Source organism: Podospora pseudocomata, chromosome 5 (assembly GCF_035222375.1).
Source record: "Podospora pseudocomata strain CBS 415.72m chromosome 5, whole genome shotgun sequence".
NCBI lineage: Eukaryota > Fungi > Ascomycota > Sordariomycetes > Sordariales > Podosporaceae > Podospora > Podospora pseudocomata.
In genome coordinates this window covers 50,832-78,377 of record NC_085889.1, presented here as the reverse complement: position 1 = coordinate 78,377, position 27,546 = coordinate 50,832, and the positions used below count along the sequence as shown (strand labels likewise).

At 54.7% G+C, this 27,546-nt stretch overlaps 10 protein-coding genes and 1 non-coding gene across 11 annotated transcripts; 6 read left to right on the top strand and 5 right to left on the bottom strand.

The window, feature by feature from the left end:
• Nucleotides 1–37: 37 nt before the first annotated feature.
• QC762_502940 (uncharacterized protein) lies at nt 38–1,768 on the bottom strand (the record flags this gene model as incomplete). The annotated part of the gene is made up of 1 exon (XM_062890719.1): nt 38–1,768. The coding sequence occupies one exon, from the start codon at nt 1,766–1,768 to the stop codon at nt 38–40; it is 1,731 nt and encodes a 576-aa protein (XP_062741443.1).
• An 868-nt stretch (nt 1,769–2,636) lies between these two features.
• QC762_502950 (uncharacterized protein) lies at nt 2,637–4,543 on the top strand. The gene is made up of 5 exons (XM_062890720.1): nt 2,637–3,137; nt 3,201–3,247; nt 3,311–3,377; nt 3,432–3,731; nt 3,795–4,543. Exons 1-5 carry the CDS (start codon nt 2,928–2,930, stop codon nt 4,200–4,202), a joined length of 1,032 nt encoding a protein of 343 aa, XP_062741442.1. The 5' UTR covers nt 2,637–2,927; the 3' UTR covers nt 4,203–4,543.
• On the bottom strand, nt 3,407–7,368 carry QC762_502960 (uncharacterized protein). The gene is made up of 3 exons (XM_062890721.1): nt 5,508–7,368; nt 3,870–5,391; nt 3,407–3,752 (listed from the first exon to the last, which is right to left on the bottom strand). Exons 1-2 carry the CDS (start codon nt 6,420–6,422, stop codon nt 4,798–4,800), a joined length of 1,509 nt encoding a protein of 502 aa, XP_062741441.1. The 5' UTR covers nt 6,423–7,368; the 3' UTR covers nt 3,407–3,752; nt 3,870–4,797.
• Nucleotides 7,369–8,208: 840 nt separating this feature from the next.
• QC762_502970 (uncharacterized protein) lies at nt 8,209–9,959 on the bottom strand. Its single transcript, XM_062890722.1, has 3 exons — nt 9,034–9,959; nt 8,723–8,979; nt 8,209–8,659 (listed from the first exon to the last, which is right to left on the bottom strand). Exons 1-3 carry the CDS (start codon nt 9,382–9,384, stop codon nt 8,314–8,316), a joined length of 954 nt encoding a protein of 317 aa, XP_062741440.1. The 5' UTR covers nt 9,385–9,959; the 3' UTR covers nt 8,209–8,313.
• Nucleotides 9,960–10,226: 267 nt separating this feature from the next.
• QC762_0073370 lies at nt 10,227–10,319 on the bottom strand. Its single transcript has one exon. It is a non-coding gene; the product is annotated as a tRNA-Val (tRNA).
• A 247-nt stretch (nt 10,320–10,566) lies between these two features.
• On the bottom strand, nt 10,567–12,612 carry QC762_0073350 (uncharacterized protein; the record flags this gene model as incomplete). The annotated part of the gene is made up of 3 exons (XM_062883774.1): nt 11,271–12,612; nt 10,741–11,141; nt 10,567–10,679 (listed from the first exon to the last, which is right to left on the bottom strand). The coding sequence occupies exons 2-3, from the start codon at nt 11,000–11,002 to the stop codon at nt 10,567–10,569; spliced, it is 375 nt and encodes a 124-aa protein (XP_062741438.1). The 5' UTR covers nt 11,003–11,141; nt 11,271–12,612.
• Nucleotides 10,863–12,461, top strand: QC762_502980 (uncharacterized protein; the record flags this gene model as incomplete). Its single annotated transcript, XM_062890723.1, has 2 exons — nt 10,863–11,382; nt 11,434–12,461. Exons 1-2 carry the CDS (start codon nt 11,157–11,159, stop codon nt 12,459–12,461), a joined length of 1,254 nt encoding a protein of 417 aa, XP_062741439.1. The 5' UTR covers nt 10,863–11,156.
• A 508-nt stretch (nt 12,613–13,120) lies between the features above and the next one.
• On the top strand, nt 13,121–16,216 carry QC762_502990 (uncharacterized protein; the record flags this gene model as incomplete). The annotated part of the gene is made up of 1 exon (XM_062890724.1): nt 13,121–16,216. The coding sequence occupies one exon, from the start codon at nt 13,121–13,123 to the stop codon at nt 16,214–16,216; it is 3,096 nt and encodes a 1,031-aa protein (XP_062741437.1).
• Nucleotides 16,217–16,970: 754 nt separating this feature from the next.
• On the top strand, nt 16,971–20,370 carry QC762_503000 (uncharacterized protein; the record flags this gene model as incomplete). The annotated part of the gene is made up of 3 exons (XM_062890725.1): nt 16,971–17,329; nt 17,387–19,327; nt 19,382–20,370. The coding sequence occupies 3 exons, from the start codon at nt 16,971–16,973 to the stop codon at nt 20,001–20,003; spliced, it is 2,922 nt and encodes a 973-aa protein (XP_062741436.1). The 3' UTR covers nt 20,004–20,370.
• A 2,191-nt stretch (nt 20,371–22,561) lies between these two features.
• Nucleotides 22,562–23,310, top strand: QC762_503010 (uncharacterized protein; the record flags this gene model as incomplete). The annotated part of the gene is made up of 4 exons (XM_062890726.1): nt 22,562–22,896; nt 23,012–23,036; nt 23,102–23,132; nt 23,183–23,310. 4 exons carry the CDS (start codon nt 22,562–22,564, stop codon nt 23,308–23,310), a joined length of 519 nt encoding a protein of 172 aa, XP_062741435.1.
• A 387-nt stretch (nt 23,311–23,697) lies between these two features.
• Nucleotides 23,698–26,139, top strand: QC762_503020 (uncharacterized protein; the record flags this gene model as incomplete). Its single annotated transcript, XM_062890727.1, has 1 exon — nt 23,698–26,139. The coding sequence occupies one exon, from the start codon at nt 23,698–23,700 to the stop codon at nt 26,137–26,139; it is 2,442 nt and encodes an 813-aa protein (XP_062741434.1).
• Nucleotides 26,140–27,546: the final 1,407 nt, after the last annotated feature.

Below are 27,546 nucleotides of genomic sequence, written 5' to 3'. Positions count from 1 at the left end.
CACTACCTAATATATATGAGCGAGATAAAGAACGACGCTAGTCAAACACCTTCCCTGGGTTCATAATCCAATCCGGATCCACAGCCCTCTTCAACGCCCTCATCAACCCAATCGTTTCCACCCCCAACTCGTCCCTGAGGCTACCCTTCTTGCCAATCCCAATAGCATGCTCCCCCGACACGGTCCCCTCCATCTCCAATGCCCTCTTCATCATCTCCTTGACCGTCTTTCCCACTGCCTCCTTTTGCCCTGCATTCCTCGGGTCGTACATCATAGCCACATGAAAGTTGCCATCCCCCACATGTCCAATGACGCTGGCAAAAATGCCCAGCTTGGAACACTCCTCTTTGGACCAGGTGATGATCTCGGCAAGCCGCGAGATGGGCACCGCAACGTCGGTAGACCACATTTCTGTTCCCTCGGGGCGGATATTAACCATGGTGAACAAGGCTTCTTTGCGCGCAGCCCAGAGATTGGATTCCTCCTTTTTCGATCTAGCAAAGATGAGCTGGTGAGCACTGAAAGGTGCCACGAGGGATGAGACCCGTGAAATGTCGGATTTGATTGCTTCGGTGGTGCCGGAGAGTTTGATAAACAGGGTAGGCTTCTCCTGCCAGCGGCGTTGGCGGACGGTGGCGCTGCCGTGTTTGTTGAGGATGGCCATCTGGGCGTCGTCCATGATTTCGAGAGCGGCAAGGCCGGAGATGCCAGATCGGATGAGCGAGGTGGCGGCTGCGGCGGCGTCGTTGATGCTGGGGAAGGGGATCACGGCGACGGAGGTGTCTTGCGGTATAGGGGCGAGTTTGAGGGTGATTTCTGTCACCATACCCAGAGTACCTTCTGCACCGACGAATAACGAGGTGAGATTGTACCCTGCCGAGGTCTTTCGTGGTCGTCGACGGGTCTTGACGGTTTGGCCGTCAGGCAGGACAACGGTGAGGTTGAGGACCCAGTCTTTCATGGTTCCGTAGCGGAAGGCATTGGTGCCAGAACAGTTAGTTGAGACCATGCCACCGACGGTGGCTGTGGGGGAGGGGTCCATCGGCGCGAAGAGGTTGGTGTGGGCAATCTTGTTGTTGAGTTCGACCCAGTTTACTCCTGGCTGGACTACCACGTCCATGTCTTCCGGGTGGAACGATATCACCTTGTCCATATTGGTGAAGTCGATGCAGATTCCTGAATAAGGCTGGCTGAAGTTGCCCTCAACCGACGAGCCAGCTCCAAAAGGGATCATGGGGACTTTGCGTTTGCTGCATATCCGGGCGATGGTAGACACGTCCTCCGTCGTCCGAGGAAAGACTACGGCGACGGCTCTTTCTGAGGAGTTGGAAGTAGACCAGTCAGAGTGTCCGTGATGTTCCAACACATCAGAGTCGTAACTGACACAATCTTGGCCTATCAGTCGGGCAATCTCCTCGGCAGCATGCAGCATCTCGAATCGGTTGGCATACGTGATAGCCTTGGGGATATTCGGCGTGTTCAAATCCCATTCAGCCTTTGGTTGCATTAATTCATAGTATCCCTTGCCGATCATGACACCTGCTCCGAATCCAACGAGACCCAGTGCCCCTGAGGCAATGAATGCGTTGCGGCCCCATCCTCTTCCATTCGGTGTTGATGCTGTGGTGGCAGAATATGGTCGGCAGCTGCTTCCTGGCTGCCCTAGTGGCCTTAACTGTCGTGTTGTCTGCAAGGTCACCCTCCGTCCACAGGTACCTCCAAAGTGCAAGCCTCGTCTGCATCCCGGAATGACCCGGAGTCTGGCCATCTGTTCTCCACTTTTCTCCGGTGAGTTCGGTTGCTAATAGCGTTGCCGGGCGGCTTGACGTCCGATTGTACCGTCCTAAATTTCAACGCGAATCGGTCGATCAGCTGGCTGAGTTAATGAGGATTTGGACAGAGTGTAACACCAACATGCCCACCAACTACGAGGGGAAAGGGGCTCGAAACATTCGGCTCAAATCGGTGTTAAGGCAGAGGTCATGCGGGCCGGCTCCGCCCCCCTGTTCCGGTTGCCGGATTACTCCCGGCCCTGTATCTAGATCGGCATTTTCAACGGCTTGGGTGTCGCCAAGGAAACTAGTGCGACTATAGCAATGATAATTTGCGGTGCTTTGCCATACCGGTCATTCTTGTATCTAGGTGATCGCTAGGCAAAGGGCTAAGATTTCGCTACAGTGTACCCCATAATCTGACCTACCTGAATGACATCGGCACCTACTACCTGACTAAGGTAGATACAAGTCAGGGGGAAATAGTAGCCTCCCTTACAGGCAAAAACATCGCAGCCTTGTCTGATGACTTGGACCGAGCCCCAAGTACCTACCTAACTAAGGTGATCTATGTCCTCGATCTTTAGGTGATCGACGTTTTGTCGTTCCAGTCTCTAATGCATCGCAAGTCAATCTTATTATTGAACTTGCTAAAGTGAGAATATCCACTACGAGCTCAACGACTCATCTGATCTGTTTCTTGTGACCATCCCCTCGATGGCTCTCTCACGGCTGATTCGAGGAGGGCGGAGGAAGCAGCCCCATTCGGGCCTTGAGCAGGGTGTCACCCCACAGACTCTCCAACGACGATTCCCGGCTGTTGGAAAGTCTGCATCGGCATCTTGGTGACGAGATACCTCCAAAGGCGCCGATTGGAGCCTCTTTCACTCGCGAATTATGTGCTCGCCGACATGCCTGAATATGAGCCTCGCTCGTGGTGTAATGTTTCAGGGAAATCTGAGCAGCGCAGAGCTCCTAATCAACTTTACTTTATTTTCTCATCGCGAGGGCGGAGGGGGTATTTCCGGTGGCCTGGTGATGTTTTGATTGCAGTCGTCAAGACTGAATGGAAATATTGACTCTTGGTATAAGAATGAGTCTGCCGTGTTGGTGCTATGTTGAACTTGTCACTCCATCATCGTGTGAGAGTTCGCCATGAAGCTTCTCAATTTTCTTCTCGGCGCTGCTGCCGTCGGGTCAGCGCTGGCGGCTCCGGCTCCGGCGCCAGTCTGTGATGCCCCGACCAAGCGGGCAACCAGGTTCCAGTTCGTTGGCGTCAACCAATCCGGTGCTGAGTTCGGAAAAGATACTCTGCCTGGCCAGCTTGGAAAACACTACACCTGGCCGGTGAGGTCGAGTATCGACGTAAGTCTTGATCCGACACGGCAGATTGCTTGTGTAGCTTCTAAAACTGATGATACGGGATAGGCCTTGATGGGCAAGGGATTCAACACTTTCCGCATTGCTTTCATGATGTGAGTGGACCTTGGCACATTCAACATAACGTATTCCATTCAGAAGCGCTGACACCCTGTCAGGGAACGCATTGTTCCCAACAGGCTTGATGGCCCACTTGATGCCACTTATGCCAGCGGCCTGACTGATGTAGTTTCCCAGTGAATGTGTCCTGTTCTTGATAGGTCGCTAATAAAGCTCCAGATCGTCAACTATGTCACCAGCAAAGGCGCCTATGCCATCATTGACCCCCACAACTTTGGCCGCTACTACAACAACGTCATAACCGATGTAGCTGGCTTCGCGGCCTGGTGGACCACCATTGCCAAGCTCTTCGTCAACAACGACAAGGTCATCTTTGACACCAACAACGAGTATCACGACATGGCTGATGATCTAGTCCGTCGCCTCAACCAAGCTGCTATCGACGCCATCCGTGCCACGGGAGCGACGGCTCAGTACATCATGGTCGAAGGAAACTCTTGGACTGGCGCTTGGACCTGGGTAACGCCCCCTATTTTGCCCCTTTTCATTGTCAGTCTTGGCACTAATCATACTCGCCCATAGGTATCCTCGGGCAACGGAGCCAACCTCCTCTCCCTCCGTGATCCAGCCGGCTCGACGGGCGAGAAGATTATTTACCAAATGCACCAGTACCTCGACAGCGACGGCTCCGGCACCTCGGAAACCTGCGTTTCCCGCACCATCGGCGCTGAACGTGTCCGTGCTGCTACCGAGTGGCTGAAGCAGAATAAGAAGAAGGGTTTCCTCGGAGAGACAGCCGGCGGGGCCAACACCAACTGCATTGCTGCCCTGACAGGAATGCTGAGCTACCTGCAGCAGAACAACGATGTCTGGACTGGCTGGGCTTGGTGGGGGGGCGGCCCATGGTGGGGAAACTACATGTTTGCAATGGAGCCGCCGTCCAGTGTGGCGTATGATCGGGTTTTGCCTAGTCTGCAGCCGTATATCTAGTCGGAGCCGTGAACGAGGGCTGGGGAAGCAGGGAAGGTGAAGCTGGATAAAAATGAGACGGGCAATAAAACATGTCTTGATGTGTGTCTCACACCGGGATTATTGGTTTGCCGTATGGTACCCAATCCAGGAGAGTGGCAACACTAGTTTCAACAGCCCAAAGACACCCTGTTGTCTACATGGTTGCATTCATCTACATATGCCAAAGCAGATTTATACAATTGTTGAAGGAGAGATGCCGTCAAACAAATTCTATCAAGAGAAAGTGACCAATGTACGTGCTCGCCTGCTTGCTTGTCAGATGCCGCTGGTTGTAAAAGTGCCCCCCAAAAAGATCTATTCCCACCGCTTTTGTCGTGTTTTGTTCAATGATGCTTGATGGAGTCCTGTACCGGAAAGCTCCTCTTCCTTTGTCCTGTCTTTCCCTTCCTTCATTATACCTACCCAGTATGCCACAGCGCCCGTCAAAGCCAACCCAAACGCCAAAGCAGTCCCTATCCCTAAAATCCCCAAAGCTGATGGCTCATGAATGTGTGTTTTTTGCCTTGAATCGGAATGAAACTCCCATTGGCGACCATGATGACAACTCCTCCTTCTAGTTGGTCTTGACCTCGGGCCAACGGATCTTGTCGCATGCCGGTTGATCGGCCACCCACTTCTTGATCTTTTCGACGTCCCAGCCGCTCATGGTCCGGTCCTTGTCTGCCCCCTTCTTCAGGGGTTTTCCAAGCTGGAAAGAGTTGGAAATACTGCAGGCACCATCCTTGTATCTGTACATGAAGCAGTCGTTGCCCAAGCTCTTGCAGGCGGCACCACAGGCCTCAAACGACTCGTGTGCCTTCTTCTCGTGCTCGTTGTACTGATCCTGCTTCTTCATGCGGTTCGTCATCCAGTCTTCCCACTTGCGGTCGTTGGATTGGTCGAGGTAGAAGCGATTGTCGGCGTTGTTGTCCCAATCCTCGCGTGTCTCGTTCAGTTTGGGAGCCAAGAATTCGTCAAAGATGTCGCGGATCACAAGCGTCTCGGCCTTTTTGCCAGACTGCGCGAGGCGGTGGTATCGCTTCCGTTCAAAGTGCCAGAAGGTGTTGATCTCCTCGGCGTTCATGTGGTGCATGGTGACAATGGGGTGGCACCAATGCGATGGGCCGAAGGGAAGAGTGGCGGGCTTTTCGCCGTTGATGGTAGGCCACTGCAGTCCAGTTGTTAGCCTCGTCCCAGAATGCTGGAAGCGATCGGGATCCAAGACACCACGCGAGCGAGCGTGCCAAGGAAGAAGCATGCCAATGCAGGGAGGGAGACACTTACCATCTGCTGGACCCCGACTTCCGTCTTGTCCTTGAGCGCAAGGGCAAAGATGTAATCGCCGCAGCACTCGCGCTTTGCTCTCATATCGTACTGGTTGCCGACACCCGGGTTGTTGCCGATGAAGTCGTCCATGGTCGCCTTGCTGACGATGTAACCCGAGCCTCCGTGTCCGAAGCTGAAGTTATTGATCAGCGTGACGCTGCCCAGGTAGACCTTCTTGGTCGGCTTCAGCTGCTTCAGCCACTCGACCAGGTTGGGCCACAGCACGTAGGTGTCGGCGTCGACAAACAGATACCAGTCGTAGTTGGGCCGCATGTTATACGCCTTCTCAGCAATGTGGACGTTCTTGTACTTGTCAAGGTTCCACCCTTCCCGGGCCGGGTTGCCGAGCTTGTTGCAGTTCTCCTGGTCGACCTCGCACCACTTTTGTCGGCGATACAGGTCAAAGTCCGAGTTGTCTTCCTGCGCAGCCTCCTGGACCGTGGCCAGACTGTCGTGGATCTCTTGTCCGCCAATGTTTTGATCCATGTCGCTAAAGATGAGGAAGTCGGGGAGGCACTTGAGCATGGTCATCATCTGGGTGGGCACACGCGCAAAGGACTCGGACGCTCCCGTCTTCATGACGAGCAGGATGTTGCTGGTGTCGGGGAACCCTTCGCACAGGGGGTCGACGGCGGGGGCCTGTGTCGACGGTACGGGCTTGGTATCGTGGGCGCCATCTCCCTGGGGCGCATGTTGGCTCTTGTGGGGATCGGTCTCGTGGTGATAAGGCTCGTTGTAGGGCGTCCAGCTGCCCAGCCTCCTCGATGTGTAGAGCAGCAGCAGGAAACTAAGGGCGATGAAGGCGATCGCGACAGACGACCTCCGAGACGGCATTCTGGCGGGCGAACCGGTGTATTTATGTTGTGAAATCATCGAGATGGGACGGTGACAGGCTGCAGCATCTCCAGCTCAGCAGCACATCGGACTGGGAGAGGGACGTTGGAGGGGAGAAAGCAAAAGGATCACGAAGACAGAAAAGCCAGAGAACCAGCGAAACACTCCGATAAAGAGAGCATGCGTGGGAAATGAGCGGAGGAAATACGAGATTCTGGCCTTCAGCTCTGCGTGCACCGCAAATGCTGAGGATTGATTGGGGCCTCATGGGGTGTTGCTCCAGAGGGTCGGGCGCTAATGATGCACGACAGGAGGGTGGTACCTGCCAGAAACCTTGCACCACCCACTTCCAACCAGGCACCCTCCAGCAGCCAAACCTGTTCTGCTGGGCGATCTTCCATGCGACACCTCAGTCAGTAGTGTGTAGGCCGGGCATGTCCCATGTCGGGTATCCCTCAGGTCACTCCCGACGACTTGTTTCAACGTCTGAATCGTTATTTTTTTACCCGCCCATTAACTGGTTCCTGAATGATGAAGATGGGCGGACCTGGCGCGTTCGGTCTTCGGGAACGGCCCCGTAGGGTCCCAGCCATGCCATCCATGCCCCACATGGATCGTCAGCCCTGAAGACCGACGCTAGCGCTGACGGGGGGGTCTCTGACAGTGCACTTCAAGACATTCGGGTATCAGTTGATGATGCGGTTGTGGACAGGTCTACGGAGTAATGAAGAGCTCTTTATCGATGTACAAAAGTGTTCGAAATACATGTAGATTCCCCGGATCAAATAGGTAACACTGCTGTCCGTGTACACGATGTCCTAAACAACCTGACTCCAGCCTCGACAGGGACTCGACAAACTTCGTCATCTTGTGGACCAGAGGCGTGTAACCTGGAACTGTTGTCAAGAGAGTTCTAACAAAACCCCCTATTCAAATCCCATACATCGCCTGCGGCGCAAAGCCACTCAACCTCAGGAAATTCTCACCGGTTTCTTCCCCGGCGGCCGGCGCAGCACTGTCTGTTGGGGGAGGGATTGGTGAGGAGCTGACTGTCACGGTTGCATCTGATCTCACTGCATAAGGGACCGCCTGTGTTTGGCAAACCATACCGTGGCAAAAATATTCTCTACCGCGAGCATAACACGATAAAAGAAAAAAATTAATGCTAATCAGGCTCTTTTACCCATAGTTTAGACACAACATTCCAGTTGCAGGTTGAGAGATACAGGTCTTTTTGCCCTGCGTTTGCTAGATAGCCCAATGTCACCGAGAGCTTGGATGACGCTAAGTTCTTATTTTTATCCCAAGGGTCTGGCCCGGGGACCCCCCAACGTGCTCCCAGTTGCTTTCACCACGAGATTGACTGCGAGGAATGTGAATGCTGATGTTTGGTGTTTTGCCTGAGAGGGCAAGCTGATCAAACCCTCCAGAAATATTCTGGCCTTTTCTTGGACAGCACCAAAAGCGCAAAATTCAGAGCTCTCAAGTCTCCTACAGTTCACGATGCAACCCTGGTGCCTACCCCCGCTCGTCGTCGTCCCGGCGTTCCTTAGTTTCCCGTCGGCATGATTGGGAAAGACAAACACAATTTTTACAACCTCAGATACGTACAACGAAAAAGTGCATATTATGAAGGGGATATATGTAATTGCATGCCGGCTAAGAAAACAACTGCAAGGTGTGGGAAAAAGTGAAAGATGGCGCGAGGGAGCCAAAGGCCACATGCACGGGCCGTATCTGCCGTAGTCTTGCAGCTATCGAATCCTTCGGACAAGCTTACCCCGGACTTCCCAACTGGCAAACTCTCAGGAGAAGTTGACACATTTCTTGATGTAGTCACCCATATCATGTAGGATACACATGTATTGATTAGTCATTAGGTATATCGCATGGCGTTCATAACTGACGTGTGGTAGGAAACCCTCTACCATTACCGCTTTGACGACCTGAGTGCTTTCTCCTCTGGTCCGTCCATCTCTGTCTCCCCCAAGACTGTCCGAGTGGTAGTGGGAGTTTCAATGATTTCCACACCCAAATCACCCCTGGCTATCACAATAGGTGGAGATCGAATCATTGCTGCCTCATCCCGATGGTCCCTAGTCGTGTAGGCTGGCAGACCAATCGTTTCCGGCGTCGTCCGGTAACCCATTGGTCGCGCCGTTCCTGTAGGGCCGACCCCGTCATATCGAACCGTGACAACAGTTCTGTGCACATCCCCGTCATCTTTCCGCCTCAGTTCCTGGCAGGCCAGGATGGAAATAACAAAATGAACAAGTCTAGACCTGCCGTTAGTCCTCTGATGCTACGCTCATGTTGACCACTAGGACAGGAATACTCACAGCAACACAGATGAAACAATCAATATCACCACCCCCATGTGGTACAAGGGCGAGTATTCCAGCCTGTTCCTGCTTGCCTCGACCCGACTGTCCTGCCCATGCGACACCCAGATACCGACGTAGCCCACCACCGCAACAGACACGAGGCAGAGACCCATGTGCACGCCCACGTGGGCGCCGGGGTAGATGCCCCTTCTCTGGGCGCGGGTGCACATGGCGATGAATTCAAACAAGCTCCATAAGAGGGATGCCCCGGCCTGTTGTTGATCAGCATCGTGCAGAGATTTTTAGCACAAAACAGACAAACATACCGTAAAGACTGTAAAGGCCACAGTGACGTGAATGAGCGGTGCCGACTCATACTTGATGGCCAGTTTGATTCCCAGTCCCAATAGTGCAAGCGAGAGCACGGCACAAAAGATGCCCAAGATTGTGCGGGCCGTGTACCATGGCTTCAGCTTTCTTGAGAGTAAAAGATCTGGTCTGCTATTTCCTTGCCGCTCTATAGTGTCTGTTCGGTGTTGCCATCGCCCCTGTTGATACACGCCAGCTTCGGAGTCGCTTTCGTGTATGATTGCTGCATCTTGGTCCTCAACTCCCCTCGGATGTTGATGTGGCGAGTCCATGATGCTCTGACTGAAAACGGCGACTGTCGACTTCATAGGCGAGTCCTTCTGGATCTGATATATATGGATGACGCTATTTAGCCGTGATCTCCGTCATACGAGCCTGTAAGCAGCGGAGGGGCGATATCTCATAACATCGTCGTCGTTCTGGGTGCTGTTGTGGACGCTGTTGTACCAAAGGCAGGGGGTGGTCGGCGGTGATAAGGTTGCCGCCAGATAGTGACCAGTCGAGAAAAAATGAATGATCCCTTTTTCAGGTCAAGCAGAGGAAAGAGGGAGAGCAATGCTTAAAAGCAGATTTATTCCCGACCAGAGGGTGCATGATGATTCTTTCGCCCAGCCTTGGCCAGGTCCTTCTGTTGGTAATCATGAGGATCCCAAGACTCTTGGCGCCCAGCGAATTCTCGTTCTGCATCGTCAAAGGCGAGTCTTGGGGGCTTGGCGATGAGCTCGACGAGCAAAGCCCAGGCTCTTGGCTGGCTGAACGCCGCTGTTGTACAGCCTGCTTTTGGAGAGTGCAGAGGGACGTGCATTTCCGAGGATTTGGGATTCCGAAATGTATGTGAAACAGTGAGACAGAACGCTGTGTTGTGTGATGTAATCGGCTCTCTCCTCATAAGTGCTTTCCAGACCACCAATAGGTGTTTCCAAGAGCGTGGCAAATGACATTCATTTCTTACTGGCATACATTGTTACATAAAATAGGTACCCAAGCAAACCTAAAGCAAGCAGAATTCGTTATTTGATGGCATCCTTTATCACAAAGAGGATAAAACAGACATGCAATCAATCATGTCCTAGTGTAGACTCAAAGCATACCCCGCACCCCACTCCATTTCACAAAGTAAGCTGAAGCTCTGACCAACATCTCCATCCAAGGTTGCGTGGCCCAGTGGTTAAGGCATCTGCTTTACAAGCTTATTTAGGATCTGTAACGCAGAGGATCGCAGGTTCGATCCCTGCCGCGATCAATTTTGACTTCCTCCCACCTTTGCTTTGTTTTGGCCCCCTTTAACCTTTTGTTTTTTCCCCTGTCGCTTGGCTAATATTTGGACACAGAGGTATCATGGCACTGGAGCGGAGGACATGTTGCTTGTCTCTACCAGGTAACCTCAGATCCATGATCACGAGCACATTCAGTGTTGCAGTCCATGGCATGTTGGTCGGAATAATGTAGGAGAGGTGCATGCATATGACTCAAGGGCCACTTTGACACACCTAGCTCGTGTTTTCGTCTCTCTGCTGTGTATTCAGCGACGACGTGTCGGCTTCGTGATGGCCTTGGATATTGTCGCAGATTGGCGACCAGGCAGATTTGCTTTCAAGAAGCTCTACCCAACTTGGAAGTGTTAGTGGGCGTGAATGAGTGGTCAAGAGGACACCATGACAGACCCGGCAGTCTGGTATAAGCGCCAGCGACGGCTAGGCCACCAATGGCGGCCAGGTCACAACCGCAGGGCCAAGAGAGAGAGATATCCTTCTTCATAGCCATGTTGGTTTGAAGTCGCGCTTCTGCGGGTATTCCATCGTCTCCATTCGTTGGCGCGCTCAGGTGCACCCCAATGCGGCCAAGCGGTCCTGCAGCCATTTCACTCAACCTGGTTATCACCGCCCGATCGAGGTTTGTTGGGCACACCGCGTGGTGAACCACCATGTTGGGAGAGCAACTGCATTCGAGTGCGGGCAACGCTTGGCTGGAATGGCGGATATTATCACCAACATAAAGGCCTCGCGGCTCGCAGTCCCGTGGGATTGCCAACTTGCAGCGCGTCTATTTCTATTTTTTCATATCCCTATGTATTGTCAGTATGTCGGCAACCTGGAGGCGTTTATTTTCAGTGGAAAGGAGACAAGGTGGCGCCCAACGACAATACCTCTGGAATGTGCCGAGCGGAAAGCAGCCGGACTTTTCAGAGTCTTACACGCACGGACAAAACATTCCCATATCTTGGAATGCCCTCAACAATAGTGTGTATGACCTTTGGTTGACAACATGGAATTTCGAGGTCAACCCCATGGCTTTGTGCCTTGCCAGTAAGTTTGATCTGTTGCTCACAGCCACTCCGTGCTGATAGTGTGCGCAAGGGGCAATCAACCTCGGCCATGACGGATCAATCAACTTGAAAACACCCAACATACCCCCACAAACATTATCGACCAAGACTCGTTATGTCCTCCGCTTCAAACCGCAAACCAAAGAGGGCGGATACGTCTCTGCAGACCCTGAACTTTGCAGTCCTGCTTTTTTTATCACGGACTCTTCTCAGACTGTACAAGCCGAGCCAGAAAGCAATCCTGTCACCTCGACACAGACAACCCTCCCGACAAGGAGCCTAGCACCAACGCACATCCCAACAAGCATCGACAACACAACAGTGACCACATCCTTCCTCCCGCTACCACCAGGCGAGGACGGCACAGCCAACTCTGAAAACATGTCCTCTGGCCAAGCAGCAGCTCTCACGATAGGTCTAATCCTCACGGTGGCCCTCCTTGTAGCTTGTGAGGTAGCCTACCTCATGTGGCGCCGAAAACAAAAGCGGAAGATGCAACAAAGCCGAAGGTTGAAAAACAAGAGCTTGTTTGGGGCAGTCCATGACCCGAGGAACAGAGGCGCTCCCCTTACCAAGTTTGCGACTTTAGAAACCAAGTCAACACAAGAGACAGGCCTTTCGAGGTCGGCATTTGTTAAACTGAGAGAGTCAATCACCTCATGGACTCCATCGAGGTGGGCGAGGAGTTGGAAGTGGCCCGGGGGCACAGAGGGGAAAAGGGGCATCTTCACCCGTGTCGTCACAACTAGCCGTGACACGTCCAGCGAAAGAGGTCGAAAGAACTCGGCGGAAGCGGATGTGGAGGTAGAGAAACGGGAAAGGCGAGAGAATAAAGATCGATGGACCATGTTCAACTCGCCGTATACTGGACCTTGGATGCTGGTATCGCCCGAGCTACCGGGTGACAGCAGCTGGGGACACTATGGCAGAAACGGAGAACTGGTGCATGAGCTACATGCTTCGAATGGGAGGAAGGGGCCAAGGACCATCCACAGTTCGTTGGTGGAGCTCGATGCTGAGGGTGACAGATGGGAGAAGCAGAGGCTAGAGGGGAGGTGATGCCGTCTCGGCTCGACTCGTGATCTAGATACCAGACAATGACGGTCTGAGCCGGGAGCACTAGCTCTTTTGCTCGGTTCAGGGGAAGGGGTAACTGGTGTCTTTTGACATTGAAACAAAGATCCGCTAACGTCGGCCGTGGGAATTTTTTTGGGTGCGACTCTGTCAGAGGACGAAGCAACGGCAGGGCTTGGCACAATGCATCGTCGTTGTGCAACCAGGCTGCAGGATGGCCCGAGCTCGGCTGTTCGTCATCAAGGTTCCCCAGCCTTCTATTCTTGTTCGCATCATCTTGACTGCGTCTGTGTCAGCACCGTTCGCTTCCAGGTTGTTTTCGGCAGGAGGAGGGAGACGGACCTCCTGTTAGTAGTTATTTACGCTTTCTTTGACTCCCTCTCTCCGCCGGCTCACGGTCTCTTTTTCTTGTCTCTGCCATCTTCTCTTTGTCACCAGGACGCGTACTGCAACACCCCCACGAAGCAGGCAAGCTGCAAGCTGCAAGCTGCATCTCTAGGACCATCGATCCATGACATAACGGCCCTTCTCCACCTCCCAATTGTGCCATTATTACTTTTTGCTGAGTTTCACATCGCGCCAGCGCCAGCCGCACACACGACAAAGATTTGCCCACCACAACGACACAAACAAAGGCGAGCGCGATGCGGCGACCGTCGCTCGACTTGACCGAGCCCGAAAGGAACCTCGAGGAATCGATCCGATCGCCCACCGCCGGCACCCCAGATCCTGTCCATCTCTCTCTCCCACCACCCGACGAAGAAATCGATCTCGTCGAGGGCGACGCCGACGCCGCCAAGATCTCGACCCCACCTCCCCATATCGCTGCCCGCCTCTTCTACCGCCCGACAAACCAGACGCGACGAAAAGACAGCGCCGCCTCTTCTCGCCGCAACAGCATCTCGTCGGCTCAGTCCCGATCGTCACATGGTTACAGCCTCGAGGGCGGTCCCCAGAGCAAATATGTAGCCCAGCACCTGCGTCGAGCGTCCATTCTCGAGGACCGAAAGGCCCGCCTCGCAGACCGCGCCGCCCATGCCGAAAAGGTGCGCCTGCGCGCAGCCATCGCAAAGGCTGTCACCAAGGACACGAGCGCCAGTGAAGAGAGAGCGCTTGCTGCTGCCCAGGCCCGGGAGCGCAACCTGGCCGAGATCGCTGCGTCTTGTGCCGAGGAGGTCAAGCGCGCCAAGGCTGTCGCTGAGACCATGAAGGAGAAGCGGGAGCAAGAGGCGAGAAAAATGAAGTCACAAATGGAGGAGCGGCTGGCAGAGGCTGAGAGGAGAAGGGAAGAGTTTAGAAACAGGAATGCGGCCAAGATTAGGGGGAGGGAGCGTGGGCAGAGCTTGGGGATGCGAAAATCTCCTCCCGTCGAGTCCATGCCCAACGCCGATACCGAGACTGATGGGATGGAGCTCAGCGAGTCAGCCCCATTGACCGAGGATGCAGCAGTTTCCAAGATTCAGTGGTGGTGGAGAACTTTCCAGCGGCAACGAGCGGTTGCCGAGTTTTCTGCACTTGGGCTGTCGATTGATGCGGTTAGGGAAACATCGTTTGACAAGGTCACTGTGTTGCTGTCTCAGGAAAAGGTACTTCTTGTTACGTCCAGAATACTGCGAATATGCGGCCTCGACGAGGGGAAACAGGGGTCTGTGGAGGAGATGGCGGCAGTACGGACTTTCTTGAGTGCGTTTCTCATCTTGGGGCACCCATCTCAAGTGCTCAGCAATAAGGAAGGCCAGGCAGTCGAGGAATCGGATCAGGACGGCTCGGGTCTGTCAAAGCCAATACCCAAAGACGAGCTACCGAATCCGCAGTCACAAGAGCTGGTCGGCAAGGCCAGAGACTTGCTTGTATCGTTTGAGAATATTCTCGGGCGGCTGACCTCCTTCAACAATTATACCCCTCCGCCGCTACTCTTTACCACCTTTCCCGAAGTCTATGCAACGTTTTATAATGCCTTTATAGCATGGAAAGCTCGGGACTCCAGCTCACTTGTGGAATTGATGGTCATGCAGTTTGTGGAGCTTGATGCCATTTGGGAATCAGTCAAGGACAGCACCGACGGGTCGGTCGATCAGGTGTACAAGAAGAGCATTCGTGACAACCAGCTCCTCTTGTTGGTCAGGATCAAGAAGCTGGCCGGTCCGGCTCGGGGCAAGCAAATGGTCGCGGACGCCGTCAAGGCTGCTCGGAGGGCCAAGGCAAAGAAGCCTGTTGGCGACATGAAGCCTCGCGTTGCCGAACATTCAGTGACCGAGACTGCCATGGGCGTGCTTGGTGTGCAAGAGGGCAGCCAACAAGATGCCTCCAGTCAAATGCCGACTCCCCCGTCAACACCCGCCAGAAAGCGCGACACATTCAAGGTCAATGTCATCATTCCCAGCCAAAAGAGTTTGCTGCCTGACAACAGGATTGTTGTCCATGAGCTAGCCATCAACAAGGAGTTCAGGACTGAGCCACACGAGTATCACGAGCAACAGGCAGGCCTACTCAACCCAATCTTTGAGGATATGCGAGTTACCATGCAGACGCAAAACCAGGAGGCGCACTTTTTCTTGCTCCTCAGGGTCGCCGAGTCAATTCGAGAGAAGCTTCAGCGGCTGGTGAAGCCGGGGAACTCAATGCATACCTTTATCGGCGAGCTGCTCGACACGGAAACTGCCAAGCAGCAATTCGCCATGGGGAGCTTTTCGTACGAAAAGTTCTTTGAGGCGATGGGAACATTACTGCCCAAACTCTGTGCACCTGTTCGGGATGAAGAAGTGAAGAAGCTCACCGAGGAGAAGCTCAGCCAAGGCAATTACGTTGACCGTCTCGAAGCCTTGAATGGCTTCATCGACGTCATGCTCAGCGACTATGCCAACTACTTACTCCAGCTTGCGGCGCCGAAACTCGTGATGCAAGCACCGGTTTACGAGGCGAAAGCATTCGCCTCGGATCTCGAAGCTGGACACTTTGATCTATCGGTCGCGCTGCAGACATGGAAGGCTACGCAGCAAAAGCTGCTGGCTGAAGTCTCGAGGAGAGACCCAGAGGGCGTCAACCACCCTTCTTCCCGGCTGACAGCAAACCGCATATACGCGCAGCTCCTGGTCAATTTGTTTACGCAGCTCTCACCTGTGGCGCTGGACGACATGCCAGAGATGCTTCGCCTTGACCACAAGCGCGCCGTGGAAGCAGGACGCTTGACAAGACGGATCGTCATCACTGGCGCCATCCTGCTGCAGTGCAAAAACCTGCTGAAGCGCGACGTCCGAGCCCCTTGGCGTAACGAAGCCCAGAGGATCTTTGCGGTGCTGGAGAGGAGCGAGCAGCAGGGAGATCTGGCACTCGACGTTGCCGTGGAAGGCATCATGGCGGCGCTCGAGGCGGGACGGTCGATGCCGGCGGCAACAAGGGGACAGCTCAAGGCCTTGGTCAGCAAGTTTCTGCTTGCTGGAGCGGAAGCGGCCACGCAGTCACGGCAGGACGAGGTGAGAGAGCCGGTCTTGAGGCTGCTGCTTGGACGACTCAGAGGCCACATTCTCGCGCGGCTGGCAGCTGTGAGCACCAGTGACAAGGTCAAATTCACCAGCACGGCAGGGGAAAAGCTGGCAGGATTGGGTCTGGCCGAGTTTGTGGACAAGGTGAGGGATATGGTGGAGATGCTTGGAAAGGTGTCGGTTGTCGATCGGGAGGCTCATGGTGTGTGGTGGGATAAGGTAGCCGAGCAGGCCGAGGGTGAGGTTTCCGGGAACTAGATGGGTTGCATGGAACTAAGGTCGTCATTGGGTGGTGCTTTTTATCCTTTCTATTTCATTTGCTTGTCAAGGTCGAGCGCTTTTCTTCAGAGCCAGCGACAACAACCTATTTTACCTAGGTGGTGGTTGGACTCGCAGCTCTTATCTGCATTCCGTTCTGGGAGTTGGGACTGGGAATTCGGGACACTACGTAACATGGGATCGTCACCATTTTGTCACCTGGCTGGTGATGCTATGATGTGATGGGCCGGGCAGGACTCATGCGGGCCGGCTTGGCCATTTATCATGGATACCTTGGCAGAATTGAACATGGTTATCTTTTTGTGCTTCCAGCCTGTGTTTTGCAACATCTATTCCACATCTCCATGCCATCACCGGGATCCACCGGTGAGGGACTGCAACCCCGCCCGTTCCGCCCGAAGCTTCGATCAATCTGATCCCGGGGACCCACCCACATCCGGAAGCTCTGTTTCGGTTCACTTGACTGTTTCTCGCTGGAGCGTCCTTTCCACAGCTGTCCATTCAGACCCCAATCTGGACTGATCCTGCGCATTGAAAGCGGCCCAGCTTGTGCCTAGCGTTTCATCGGTTGCGTCAACTGCCGCCATCCCGTCCACTCCTTCCACCAGGTGAGGGGCCATCTGCCAGCACAGCTTCGGGTGAGGCGCGTTGCGAGAGCTGAGGTGGGGTTGGTCAAGTGCTCTGCAGCTTTCCCAAAGCTTGACTGGACTTGTTTCTGTCATCTTTTCTTTTCATGTTCAGGTCAACATCCACCGTTCTCGTCAGAGGACGCTTTTTGATCCCATCGACCCCTCTCCGCTGTGCCTCTCCTTCAGCCACGTTTGTTGCCCTTCGACCGTCTGCACCCGCCCGTTTTGTGTCGTCGTCACTGTCGGCCAATCCCAAGAGAGCTACCCCGCGTCGACTGCCCATTCACCCGTCACCAGCTGTCGCTCTCACGAGCTTCCGATCTTGCTCACACGCCTCGCACCAGAGGAGACGAGCAGCCATGACGGACAGAGACATTCTCCCTGACACTTTCAAGCCGGTCCACTACGACCTGGTGATTACGGACCTGGACTTCATGACCTGGTCCTACAAGGGCACCGTCACGTAGGTCCCCTTGATTTCTTCAAGGATTGGGTAGCATGCTGACCGACCCGTGCGCAGCATTGAAGGTCAACTTACCAAGCCCACCGCCGAGATTGTCCTCAACACTCTCGAGCTCAAGCTTCTCAACTCCAAGATTGAAATTAGCCAGAGCAAGAGTGATCAGTCATGGGAGTCCAGCAACTTCACCGAGGACACCAAGTCCCAGCGGTCCACCATCATCTTTGCCGAGCAGTTGCCGGCGTCCCCCAAGGCCTCGCTGACCGTCGAGTTCACCGGCGAGCTCAACCACGACATGGCTGGTTTTTACCGCAGCCAGTACAAGCCCGTTGCTCCCCCGGCCGCCAGTGTTCCCCACGATGATGAGTTTTACTACATGCTCAGCACTCAATTCGAGTCTTGTGATGCCCGCCGCGCTTTCCCCTGCTTTGACGAGCCCAACCTCAAGGCGACCTTTGACTTCGCCATCGAGATTCCCGACGACCAAGTGGCCCTGTCCAATATGCCTGTTAAGGAGACCAAGCCGACCACCCAAGGAAAGAAGCTTGTTTCCTTCGAGCGCAGTCCCATCATGAGCACCTACTTGTTGGCCTGGGCTGTTGGCGATTTTGAGCACATTGAAGCTTTTACCGACAGAGAGTACAATGGAAAGAAGATTCCTGTTCGTGTGTACACCACTCGCGGTCTAAAGGAGCAAGGTCAATGGGCCCTTCAGCACGCCCCCAAGATCATTGACTACTTTTCCGAGCAGTTTGAGATTGACTATCCACTTCCCAAGAGCGACATTCTCGCCGTACACGAGTTTACCCACGGAGCCATGGAGAACTGGGGTCTGGTTACCTACCGCATGACAGCCATCCTTTTTGACGAGAAGCTGTCCGAGGCTCGCTTCAGGAACCGCATCGCTTATGTCGTTGCCCACGAGCTCGCCCATCAGTGGTTTGGCAACCTCGTCACCATGGACTGGTGGGACGAGTTGTGGCTCAACGAGGGCTTTGCCACTTGGGCCGGTTGGTTGGCGACCGACCATCTTCACCCTGACTGGGATGTGTGGCCGCAATTCATCAATGAGGGGATGGACCAAGCCTTTTCCCTGGATGCCGTTCGCTCTTCCCACCCTATTCAGGTTGAGGTCCGGGACGCGCTGGATGTGAACCAAATTTTTGACAAGATCAGTTATCTGAAGGGCTGCTCCATGATCCGCATGTTGGCGTCCCACCTCGGCGTCAAGACTTTCCTCAAGGGTATTGCCATCTATCTCAGGAAGCATCAGTACAGCAACGCCAAGACGGAGGCTCTGTGGGCCGCTCTGAGCGAAGCATCCGGCACCGATGTCAACACTCTGATGCAGAATTGGATCGAAAAAGTCGGCTTCCCTGTCCTGACGGTCACCGAGGAAGATCAAAGGATTTCTGTGAAGCAGTCCCGTTTCTTGTCTACTGGTGATGTCAAGCCCGAGGACGACCAGACCACCTGGTGGGTGCCACTTTCCCTCAAGGGAAAGACGGGATCCAAGGGAATCGAGCCGCTGGCGCTCACCACCAAGGAGTCTACCATTGATGGTGTCAGCAACGACTTTTATCAGCTCAACGCAGGCGCTACTGGTTTTTACCGTGTCAACTACCCCGAGTCCCGGCTCAAGCGTCTCGGCACCCAGCTCGATCATCTCACCACCGAGGACAAGATCTTTATCACTGGATCTGCCGCCGACCTTGCATTTTCAGGCCATGCCACCACAGCTGCTCTCCTGTCCTTTGTGCAAGGCTTAAAGCAGGAGACTCACTACCGCGTGCTCAGCCAGGCTTTGGACTCTCTCGCAACCATCAAGTCCATCTTTGGTGATGACGAGCAAGTCAAGGCTGGCTTGGAAAAGTTCACCCTTGAGGTCATTGACAACGCCCTCAAGACGGTGGGATGGGAAGCCAAGCAGGGCGAGGACTTCAACACTGGTCTGCTTCGCAAGAGGTTGCTTCTCACGGCGGTGTCTAACTCGCATGAAGAGTATGTGCTTTTCTGAATCAAGTTTTCGATATTCTTGCTAACAGTCGTGGTCAGAATTCGCAAGGGTGCTTTTGAAAGGTGGTCAGCATACCAGGCCAACCCCGAGCAGTCGCCCATCCCAGCCAACCTCCGTGCGCCCGTGTACCATTCCGCCATCGTCACAGACCCGGCCAATGCTGTGGCTGCGCTGAAGAAGGAGTGGTACACTACCCCAGCTATTGACGGCAAAGAAATCTGCCTCCAAGCTCTCGGCCGCACCACGGACGTCGAGGTCATCAAGAAGGTCCTGCTGCCCTTCCTTTTCAACTCTTCTCCTCCGGCGGCAGCGGCCGACTCGATCCCCGGCGCCGATATGCACATTCTCTCTGGCATGTTTGCTGGCAACCGCGCGGCCCGGCCGCTGATGTGGGCGTACATCCGTGACAACTGGGATGAGTTTACCGGCAAGTTGGCGGGCAACCCTATTCTTGTGGACCGCATGATCAACGTGAGCTTGCCAAAGTTTAACGATCTTGAGACGCTCAAGGAAATTGAGGCGTTCTTTGCTGGCAAGGACACCAAGGGCTTTGACCGGACACTGGAGCAGGTCAAGGACAAGATTCGCGGACGCGCGGCATACAAGACGAGGGACGCCGAGGGTGTCAAGCAGTGGCTTGTCAGCAACGGGTATGCTTAAAGGTGTACGATGGTTGGTAGATGCGGATTACAAAGGGTATTAGATCCACTTTTGTACATAGTTATCTTAAATCCAACTAGGTATAGAAAGAGTCCGATTAATAGCCACCTCGGTATCAGGCTCTCTCTCTACCTGACCTGGGCTGCCCACGACACAGCGCATTCGCCGAGTGCGTGAATCAAGCTGTTCTATCCTGCTCAAGATCGAGTCGCTCGCAAGGTTGTCCGATACCGGCCTCGCGGAGCACACGCATCTCGATATTCAAAGGGGCCCCCACGAGCTCAAACTTGTTGACTCAACTCAGCATGTAGGTGTAGTTTTGAATGTGCCAGTGGTTAAATATTGGATGAGCAGAGATGGCTTTATCGTCATCTATCTTGCTACCCGATTCCCTCCAGATGGGCTCTAGCTATTTTTGGCATGGGGGAGCAACAGATTGAATCAGAGAGAAGGAGGGTGACATTACGTGATGCGTGAGAACTGGATGGTAGTGCGGGAGCTTGCTGCCTTTCTGGGGACTGGCATGAACGGGTGGTGCTTGTGCCTTTTTTTTCTTTTTTTCTCGGGGAATGAGGATGATGAGGGGAAGCTGAATGGGGGCGGGATTTGGGTGTAGTGCCTAGTCTGCTGTTTCGTTATAAGCGAGGTACATCACGCGTGCACTTGGTCATATTCTTCCATGGTTTCTTAGTCAAGTTTGAAGACTAGGGCATGGTCGTATGGTTGAGAGCGCTCGGGATAGAATGAGGATGGGCCGGTACCGAAGGGGGGGGGACTCAACGTCCGTGACCGTTGACATGTAGGTGCCTGAGGGGAAGAAGTGTTTGTGAGTGGGGGACTCGGATAGTGTTCACGGCACTGACGTAAAGTATAGGTATGCTTGCTATCTTGACTACGGAGGCCAGCCCCGGGGATGTCTGGGGGGGAGAAAAGATGATCCTTGGTTTTGCGTGGCTTACACGTGGGTTACTGGGTGATTTACAGCTTTAGTGGTGATGAATTTTCTGGGGTTCGATACCTTTCCTAAACAGATCGTGTGACTGCTGCTTTTCTTTTCTTTGTGCTGCTGAAATCACAAGCAAGGACGACATTACACAACGTACGAGTATGACGAATTCAAACATCCAAGTAGGCAGTTTCAAACGAGAGGTGAGATAACCTCGGTTGTTCCCCCGTCTTGTCCACGCCGGGACCTGCCTGAATAGACTAGGCTTTTGGGGGTCGACGAAGCAGCCGGAGGGAGCAACAAGGTGGTGCTCATACCGCTTGCTGTCAAGCAGCCAGCAAAGTCCAAGCTCGAGAATTGGAGACGGCCAATGCTACCCTTTTCTCCAGACTTGACTGGACAGGCTGCGGGGTTTTGTCCACTCGTCAATCTCATCGTGGGGATTTGTGGAGAGAGAGAGAGGGGGGGGGCGCAGGACGGATGAGAGCAGGTCAGGCTGGTATGCGGACGGATGGGCGGTTGTGACCTTGTGCTGTGGGAAGGATACATTGCTCTGTATCCGGGGGAGGGCAACACGACATGACAGGCGCAATAATACTCTGGGAGGGAAGGCTACCACCAGATTGGAAAGCAAATCGTGCCGAGAGGGGAGGATCTGTGATGTCCACGACGGAGATGGGATCGCCACGGGTGGTGGCATCAACATCGGCATGCTCCGAGTCTGTCCTGGTGAGCTTGATGTATCTGGGGTCAACCGTCGTGATGACCTAGGATTTGCAACCGGCGCTGGTGTCAAGGCTACTTTAGGTAGGGAACAAGGCACGAGAGAAATAAGTCACAAAAAGGACACGATGCCTAATAGGACGCCGTTGGGAGGTAGGTGAGCTCCGAGGTTTTGGCGGTGCTTTTGGGTATAGCGTGAGCTGGGCGGGAGGACATGCCCCCTGGTGACCGATGACGCGGGAGTTGAAGTTGTATGGGTTTGGGATGATGGTAATCAGCTGTAGTACCTATGTATACAACTGGGGAGCGTTGAGATTGTGCTGGTGGGCTTCTCAACGGCTTTCGCAAATAGGGGCAGTGGCCAAAGTGTCAAGACAATCAGCTGAAGCTTAGTCACTGACGAGCTGGAGTGCTCGATAATACAACAAGCTTTTACTCCGGACGCAGCAGTACTCGGTATAAGCCGTGTTCCCGATTCAGACAGGGCGGACTGAGATCACACCCCTATTCCCCGGCTCACACGGGAGTTGGTCCCTCAGCCCCCTGGGCCATCCGGGTGAACACCGGCTCAAGGCATGAATGAACATGTGACGGATTGGATGAGATTGGACGGCGTTTGATGGGATGTTTCTGGGCAACCAGATCAAGCACCCGGGAAGCGAAGGAGGGGCAATTCCGAGTCTGTGCCGTCTGCACATGGAATCAAACGTGCTTGACGGGTACGGTATGGAGTATGTAGGACCCTTGGAAGGGCCGTGAGGTGAGGAGACCAGAAGAGAGCGAAAAAAAGATAAATCTGAGACGGATGGCACTTGAAAGAGGCTGAATTGTTTGAGGATTGTGGATACTTCTGTTACATGAAGTCACATGAGGTCAGGTAGACTAGATAATGAGAAGAGCAGAGCAAAGGTACTCACGGTACTACTGCAGTATTGTTTTGGATACCGAGTGGGTATCCATCCGTGGAGTCGCGTTCGGATGCCGCCCGAAGCTTCAAGCTTGGGAATGGCGGGCCGTGAGGCGGCTGAGCGGCGCCACTCTCTTCAGGCGATGCGGAGTCGTCGTTCCGACAAGCGCCCCACTGCGGGCTGCTGGGACCAATGGCGGCGGGGGGATGTTGCGTGCATGGCGCAAAAGACCAAATTATTCCGGATGCGCGTTCCTTCTCCAGACCATTTTTCTTGCCTCTGGAGCCGCGGGGAAGCAACCCCCACAGACAGCAGCGTTTTAGCGCATCATGCCGGGACAGGGCCTGGCTCGTCGCTCGAAGACGGTCCAACGGCCCTACCTGGTGGTGGAGGTGGAACTGGAACTGGAACTTGAAATCCATCCACCTCAGAGCTGCTGATGAGACGGGAGTGGGAGTGGGATGGGAACGCGACGGCGGAAATCGATGCACCGAGTGCTGTTGGCACCCAGTGGCATCTAGGCCCTGGATGCTTTGGCGAGAATGCTTAGCGGTTCCGGCCGCAGAGCCCGCTCTCCCACCATTCTGCCTAAAGATAACGAGGGACTCTCTTTATATTGATGCCCGTCGCTGTTCCGACGCCTTGGCTGGCCCGACATCCAAAGTCCTGGGCTGCCTTATTACTCGACGATGCATCCACACACTGGCCTCCAGCTTGCTGCTGCTACTGACTGACTGACTGACTGATTGACACCTCGGACGACGTTGATCGACACCAACACCCGACATCCACAACCAAGACCAAGACACAGCAACCAAGACCGAGGCAGCATCGAGGGAAAGGGGCAACAAGACGACTGGACTGGTGGACTGGGCTGGACTGGAGTCGAATCGAGACAACCTACGAGAGGGACAGGCATCTCGGAGGAGCAAGGCTAAAGTGCTAGCTGCGAGTTGGGCCGAAGTTTCCCCAGAGAGGCGTGCCCGCCGAGAGGGAGCAGGAAGCGAGAAGCCGTAAAAGTCCAGAGGCCTGCCCACCACCCCCATTCCTCTCTCCAACTCATGCAGTACGACCTTCGATCAGGACCGCAGACAGACTCGATGATCAGTCGGGCACAATGGCAAGCTCAGCAAGCGGCGCCGCCGTCCATGTCTCGACGAGGGCGTCGACCACAATAACAGCCTCCTCCCCGCCAAAATCTACGATACACGACGTGCTGGGGCCAACGGTGGCAGGGCCAATAATGCCAGCAACAGAACCGTTACCGCTGGCCCTCGCTGGAACCGGTCCGGCTGGCAATAACCCGATTGGTATTAACGACATGGGTCTCGAGGCACGAGCTCGGTGCAACCAATGCGGACGACGGCGCACGACCTGCCACCACCCTCAACGCCCGCAGTCTCCGGCACCACCAGTTGCCCCAGCCGTCACGCTCCCGCCGCCCACCTCCCCGTCCTTCCAGCTGTCCTCCGTAAATCCAATTACCAACGGAAGTCTCAGCGCCGCCTACCTTCCCTTGTTTCCGCACCAGCAGCGCCCCCGCAGGCTCTCCAAGCTCAAGCACCGCAACCTTACGGCCACCTTTGCCGCCCCGCTAATAAAAAGCGATGGTCCTCCCCCGTTAACCGCTGCTGATTTCCTCGCTGCTTCTGCCCGCAGCAGCAGCAGCAGCAGCAGCAGGCCCGTCCCCGTCAGCAGCACCTCCAACGCCATGGAGCCCCCCGTGCTGTCTTTTTACGGCAAGGAGCCCGTCCCGCTGCCCACCCGTTTCGCCCAGATCAAACGCAGCCTCGTCGAGGGCCATGAGGCCGAGCTCGAGGCCTCGTGGGCCCGTCTGATCGAGGCCCTGCGAGACGAGGTCGACGACATTGCTCAGCGCGGCTCCCACCTCACGCCAAGCATCGACTTTGCCGACATGGACAATGCTGAGAGCAGGGCCGCCTTCTCTCGCGATCTCAAGCGCTACGGCCTGGGCCTGATCCGCGGGGTCGTGCCCCGCACCGACGCACAGGTCACCATCGACGAGACGGTCAAGTATCTCGAGAAGCAGACCGACTTCAAGGAGCCCACGCCCCAGGATCCGACATGCTTTGACTTTTTCTGGACCCCCGCCCAGGTGCGCACCCGCGCCCACCCCCGCGTCATGGCTGCCCAGAAATTCGCCATGTCGCTGTGGGACAACAACGCCGACGACCGCATGGTCACGCGCTTCCCCATCGCCTATGCCGATCGTTTGCGCATCCACGGCGCCAACATCGGAGGGGTGGGTCCAGATGCGCCGGCTGGCAAGAAGAAGAAGGCCGAAGACGACAGTGTGGCAAACGACAGCAAAAGCCTGACCCCGGACGAGGAGGCGCAAAAGGCTGCGCTCGAACTGGAGCTGCTGGGTGATTTTGCCTCGTCCACCGTGATTGCGCAGGTCGACAATGGCAGCTTGGAGCGCTGGGAGCCCGACGGATATGGGCGTGGAGGTACCTACCAGGCTGTGTTCAACGGCGAGTGGGAAAAGTATGACCCATGGGACCCAACCCACCGGGTCAGCGCCACGTCTGATCTCTACAACGGTTACGGCGCATGCAGCGTCTTCCGCATGTACCAGGGTGTCGTCGCCCTGAGCACCATCGAGCCTGGTCTTATACGCCTGCTCCCCAGCCCCAAGCTGGCCACCGCCTACTTTCTGCTCCGTCCTTTCTTTTCCCCCAAGACCAAGGCTCCAGAACGCCGTGATGGCCCTGAGTGGGAAGCCTTCCTGGACCCCTCCAACTGGGCGCTCGACAAGGAGCAATCCACCATCATCCACGGTGCTGTTCCTGGCCACGCGCAACGGTTGACGGAGCTGTGGCATCCTCACCTGCACCTTCGCAAGACTCTTGTCACCATCCCGACCCTGCAGACGGGCGACTACATTGTCTGGCACCCCGACCTGGCCTATCACATCACCTCCAACCCCAACGTCATGGCGAGCCGCGCACCAACGCCGCCGCCCATGGGCGATGAAGACAAGCCCCCTAGCCGCCCCGTCTCGATCCTCGTCTACGTCCCGGCCGCGCCACTCACACAAAACAACGCCCTCTACCTTGCACGCCAGCGCAAGACCTTTCAGCGAGGTCACCCCAGTCCCGACTTTGACTCCACCGGCAGCGGGCTCGGAAGCGAGGCGACACACATTGGTCGTGTTGGTGAGACCGAGATTGCCGAGATTGGTGGGCCAGCGGGACTGCAAGCCATGGGTCTTGCGCCCTTTGACGTTGCACCCACGCCGCCCGCCGACACCAACGGTGGCAGCCCGGATGCCGATGTCGAGATGGACGACTCTGTCGCCGCCGCAGCTGCCGGCAAATCCAACTCTGTCACTAGGGCCGAGGCTGAAGTCGCCAGGTTGGCCAACATCATCCTGTTTCCCGACCGGTACGACTTCTACATGGCCAAGAGGACAGGCAACACCAGGAAGCGGAGCAGGGATGAAGCCGAGAGCGAGTCGTCGCCGGCCCCAACGTCAGAGGTCAAGCGCGAGGACAAGGGCAAGGGCAAAGAACACGACACAGATGCGGGTCGGTGACTATCTTTTTGGACCGCCCAGCAAGCCAGGAACAAAAGATGGGTGGCCGGATTCAAATTCTGGGGGATAGGGCAACCAACGCAAGCAGGTCAGGGACAGGGGCAAGGGGGTTGAAGAGGAAATGGGCGGCATGGGATACAAGGAGTCATTCTTCTTTGCGTAGATGAGACAACATACCCCGTTGTGCGAGTGCTTTTGTGGAAAGACAAAGATTTTCTGGTTCGTTGGAGTTGCTCACGATACCGATGAGGATGGGGGTTGGGGAGCTTGGTGATTTGTTCTTTTCTTTGCATATATTTGTCTTATATCTTCTTTCTTACAACCTTGCATACTCAGACTATCTTGGATAGTAGAGCCTTAGTATAGGATATAGCGGACACAGGGGCCGTCGGAGGCATGTCCAGTATTTTTTGGACTGGCGGCAACCCAGTATCAGTATCATAGGCCTCTTTTGAGGCTATTCTTCGCATTTGTTAAGGAACCGAGAGAGCTTTTACTGCTTCATTTATGTATGCCATGTTTGACATGGATTGATTCCATTCCTACCTACCACGGACCTCAATGCCAAACGATCCACCACGTGCCAACGAGGATGGCGAATGGCTCAACGTGCCATCACGACGCCAGACGACTTTGACCCTTCACACCTATTTTTACCAGCTCTGCGAGACAGCCCTGGTATGCAGCGATCAAGGCTGGGTCATCATCGAGCCGCTGGAGGCATTTGACGGAGAATTCCTTAAAATCGGCGACAACGGTTACATCGTGGCCTGGGGATGACTCCTTTCGCGATACAGTATCGATTCGATGGGGACCACAGGTATTATTACATGGAGATATTCAAAACGATTGGAGGTGAGCCTATTATGGGTTTGAAAATATTTTCCTCACTAACAGCGTGAAGAGCCGCAGAATTGTCTCAGTTTAGCCAACCCCATCGAATCCGGCAATACTGCATACCGAGTGCGGAATGAACACTCTTGCTCCGTTACCTAGGTATCTAGTACTCGGGTGATCGAAGTTGGGTTTGAGACACAACAGCCAGCTTTGACCGAATATTGCGCTGAGCTACTGCAGGGGCTTATCGCAGACACTTACTACGACCAAAGCTACCTAGGCAGACAGGCTTAGATGGATATGCTGGGATGGCATTCTAAAGACCACCCGGGAAGTTAACGGGTTCACACAGTACCTAGTAAGGGCCCTTGAATATATTGGATCGACGTTCTCTGCATCATTCAGAATGACTGCATTCATTGTGAGCGCGAGGCAGCCAAGATGCAAGACGTTTACGAAAACGACCCGTTTGAGGTACCCACTCTGTCACCTCCTCTCCAGATACAGTCAGCGGTTGCTTTCTTACCCGCTCACTAAGCTACGAGCTCAACTCTGTAAAGCCAAACGACA